This window comes from Orycteropus afer, unplaced genomic scaffold (assembly GCF_000298275.1).
Source record: "Orycteropus afer afer isolate SDZICR_OR568_19922 unplaced genomic scaffold, OryAfe1.0 scaffold00973, whole genome shotgun sequence".
Taxonomy (NCBI): Eukaryota; Metazoa; Chordata; class Mammalia; order Tubulidentata; family Orycteropodidae; genus Orycteropus; species Orycteropus afer.
The window spans coordinates 124,493-128,163 of record NW_006922560.1 but is presented as its reverse complement, the minus strand read 5'-3'; the positions used below and the strand labels follow the sequence as shown (position 1 = coordinate 128,163).

Here is a 3,671-nt window from a genome sequence, read left to right as displayed (position 1 = left end):
CATTATGCCACCAGAGCTCCTTGCACAAATTGAAAAGAATTGTCAATTTTGTTTCATTTTCTGGCCAAAGATGAAATAAAAGTAAAAAATAAATAGTACACACATAGAAACATTGTTTTACAGGCATTGAATGAAAACAGAAGAGGCAAAAAAAACGCAACCACTGCCGTCGAGTCAGACCCAACTCACAGCGACCCCTCCTTGGGTTTCTGAGGCGTTATCACTACGGAAGTAGATTTCCCAACCTTCCTTCCGGGGAGTGGCTGCGGGGTTTGATGAACCTCCAGCCTTCTGGTTAGCAGTCAAGTGCCTTAAGCACTGCGCCACCAGTGCTCCCAAGTAGATTCGCCAGCCTTCCTTCTGAGGAGCATCTGGTGGATTTGAACCACCAGCCTTCTGGTTAGCAGTCAAGTGCCTTAGGCACTGCGCCACCAGAGCTCCTGACAGAAGAGAAATAAGAATTTTCAATTTTTCTTTAATAAAAATTGCCTCAAAAATGCTTATTAGTAAAGGGGTTTCCCTGGTCAAATCTAGATAAATTGGTTTCAAAATAAACAATAGCAACTGTAGGTTTAAATATGAATCCATGTAAATCTACAAATAAATGAATAAATGGAATAGAAGTTAAAGCTCTTCCTTACAACAGAAGTCCAAATAATAAATAGATAAGGAGTGATGGAAATAGAAACTCACCTGTTGACAGCAGTGTTTCAGGAGTCATCAATGGAAAGTTAAAGTAATTGGGATGTTTTGATGAGGACAGGGTATTTATAAAATCTCAAGGTTAATCTTCACAAGATATTTACTACAAAGAGTAAAGTCTTAACTTCATAGTGCAGCTGTCTAGCAGATGATAGCACAGTGACCTGATGGAAATGAACATCAGCAGCAATGGGTCAAAACAGATACATGTGGCCCTAATGGGATGTTCTGAAGAGGACTCAGGTTCACTGGTGTGATATTGGAAAATCATCATTTTAGTGCAAATCTAATCATGGGAAAACGAGATTCAAAACAGGAATTTCAAAAGAGTAAATTGACTGAAAGTTTCAAAACCGTCAAGGTAACAAAAATCATGGGACGGGACGATGGAGGGTGTTTCAGGCTGAAGGAGACTAAGAAACATGAAAACCAAATGGCACATGAATTTTATTGCCAGGTGTTGTCAAGTTGATTCCTACTTCTAGCTACCAGATGTGACCTTCAAACTGCTATTTGGGGTTTTCTAGGCTGTAGAGTGCTGGTGGTGTAGTGCCTAAGGCACTTGACTGCTAACCAGAAGGCTGGTGGTTCAAACACACCAGCCGCTCCTCGGAAGGAAGGTTGGGTAATCTACGTCCGTAGTGATACCGCCTGGGAAACACAAGGAGGGGTTGCTGCGAGTCGGTCCGACTCGACGGCAGTGCAGGTTTTTGTTGGTTAATGTTTGGAGAAGCAGATTGCCCCATCATTGTCCTGAGAAGCTGCTGAGTTAAGTAGGTCTGAACCACTAGCCTTAAAGAGAGCAACTGAGCTCTTACTATTGCGTTACCACGACTCCTTTATGCTCAGGGTCTTAAGATGATTACAGGAGCTCAGGAATCTTGAAAGGGACCCCATGGTGAGATGATGGCAAAGACTTATTGTAATCTCCAGATTTCCATACCCATCCAGTGAGTATGTGAGAGAATACCCTGGTGTTTAGGAAATTGATGCTGAAGTGTTTAGGGATAAAGAGGACTTACATCTTACTCTCAAATAATTCAGAAAAATATTTCTATGTATTTGTGTATGTGTAAGTAAATGTATACACATGAATCCAGCCATAGAGAATATGCTTAACACTTGCGGGAAATGGGCAAAATATTTCTGTAAATATATTCGTAATTGTTTCTGTAAATATAAAGTTATTTTAAATAAAAAGGATAAAAACACGATCTAGAAAACAAAATGTAGGACTCAATGAAGCAATTATTCAACATTACAAATTAAGGAGGAAATAACCAGTCGTTACGTAAAATTGGTAAGTTATTACAACTAATACAATTACAAACATAAATACAGCCTTCTCGACGGGACAACAAAGAGATTCAAGGATTTCCAAATCCCAAAGTGTCCAGAAAGACAGGCGTGGGGATCGGTCCACCAAGGTCACAGCTCTAAACCCCTTCTCACTGCCTTGGAGTTGGATCCAACTCATAGAGACCCCTCCTTGGGTTTCCGAGGCGGTATCACTACGGAATTAGATTGCCCAACCTTTCTTCCAAGGAGTGGGCTGGCGAGTTTGAACCGTCAGCCTTCTGGTTAGCAGTCAATTGCCTTAAGGAACACGCCGCTAGAGCTGCCCTAAACCCTTTACAGAGCAGTTACTGGCAGCAACTGACAGCGCCACCAACTCAGTTGATCAGCAGTGTTCTTTTGTTTTGATTTCTGCCCTCCGGCTCCGCCCGGGCCCCGCCCACGTGCTATTACGTCGCCTCCGGCCTCGCGCACGCGCAATTCCCGACGCGGAGGAGTACGGAAGGAAGTCCCCTTCTGGTAAGTGAGTTACGGACTCTGGTTTAAATGTGCGCCAGTCCTCCACAGCCTAGGCCTCGCTCCGGACGTTAAAGTCCCCGCACCCACCTTTCTTACCGCCGGAGATCCCAGCGCCGCCGTGACACGTTCCGAGCCTGGTCGCTGCGCCGCGGGCCAGGAGCCGCGTCCGTTTCGGTGTAAAATCGCGCGGAGGCGGATCCCGCCCGGGCCATTCTGCCCTCGGGCCGTGTGGACGCCGCTTGTCGTGTCGTTTTCGTAATTAAAACCCCCTCTGACCCTTGGCCGCCCTGCGTCGTGTCAAGTTCTCTTCCGGTGAGGCTGGCGACACTCCCGTCCCTCCCCCAGGGTCTCGCGTCTTCTCCCGGGTCCCGGAGACGCCACGTCTCTCCCGAGACCCCGTCCTCACGTCGTCTTCAGCCCGGGGCCTGCCGCTTCCCGGCCTCCCCTTCGTAGGTAGAGGAGTCCGCCCGGGTCCGTCCCCGGTCCCACCCCGCTGCACAGCCCATCCCTGCGGACGAGGGGTCGGAGACCGAGCAGCTGCGGGAGAACTAGAAACACGAGCGTAGCAAAGACGGCGGAGGGAGCGCGGGCACCGCGCAACACATAAGAGAATAAGAGCTAAGGAAATAAAAGTAGAGAAGTCTGAAAAATAAGCGCATCTCCAGAGTGAAAAGGAGCTCTGGTAGCATAGTGCCTAAGGCACTTGACTGTTTACCAGACGGCTGGCGGTTCAAACCCACCAGCCACTCCTCGGAAGGAAGGTTGGACAATCTACTTCCGTGGTGATACTGCCTCGGAAACCCAAGGAGGGGTCGCTGTGAGTCGGGGCCGACTCGACGGCAAACAGCCACCACCACCACCACCAGAGTGAAAGGAAACAAAAGTAGGCCGGGGCCCTTAGCGGTCTAAGTGGGGCCGACAAGCGTGGAGCAAGTCGGAGAGTGGATGGAATAACAGGAGTCAGGGCAGACAGCGACTGGGTGCAGGTTGTCACCGGGACCCTGCGGGGCCCAAGTGGACGCTTGTCTTCTGGCGAGAAAGAACGAGCAGATTCAAGTCATTTCGGAGAGCAAGCCTTTGCTGAAAGGCTGTGCAGAGAAGCCGCTAGGTGTAAAACACACCCACTAGCAAGGCTGTTACTGCTTTCAGTTTGC

At 48.3% G+C, this 3,671-nt stretch overlaps 1 protein-coding gene across 1 annotated transcript in view; it reads left to right on the top strand.

Annotated features, from left to right (window-relative positions):
* Positions 1-3,069, top strand: part of LOC103212462 (zinc finger protein 525-like) — a 58,075-nt gene extending 55,006 nt beyond the window's left edge. The window contains 2 exon segments of the mRNA XM_042783362.1: positions 2,863-2,966; positions 3,019-3,069. Coding sequence (XP_042639296.1) covers positions 2,863-2,966; positions 3,019-3,069 — 155 coding nt within the window.
* The last annotated feature ends 602 nt before the right edge of the window (positions 3,070-3,671 follow it).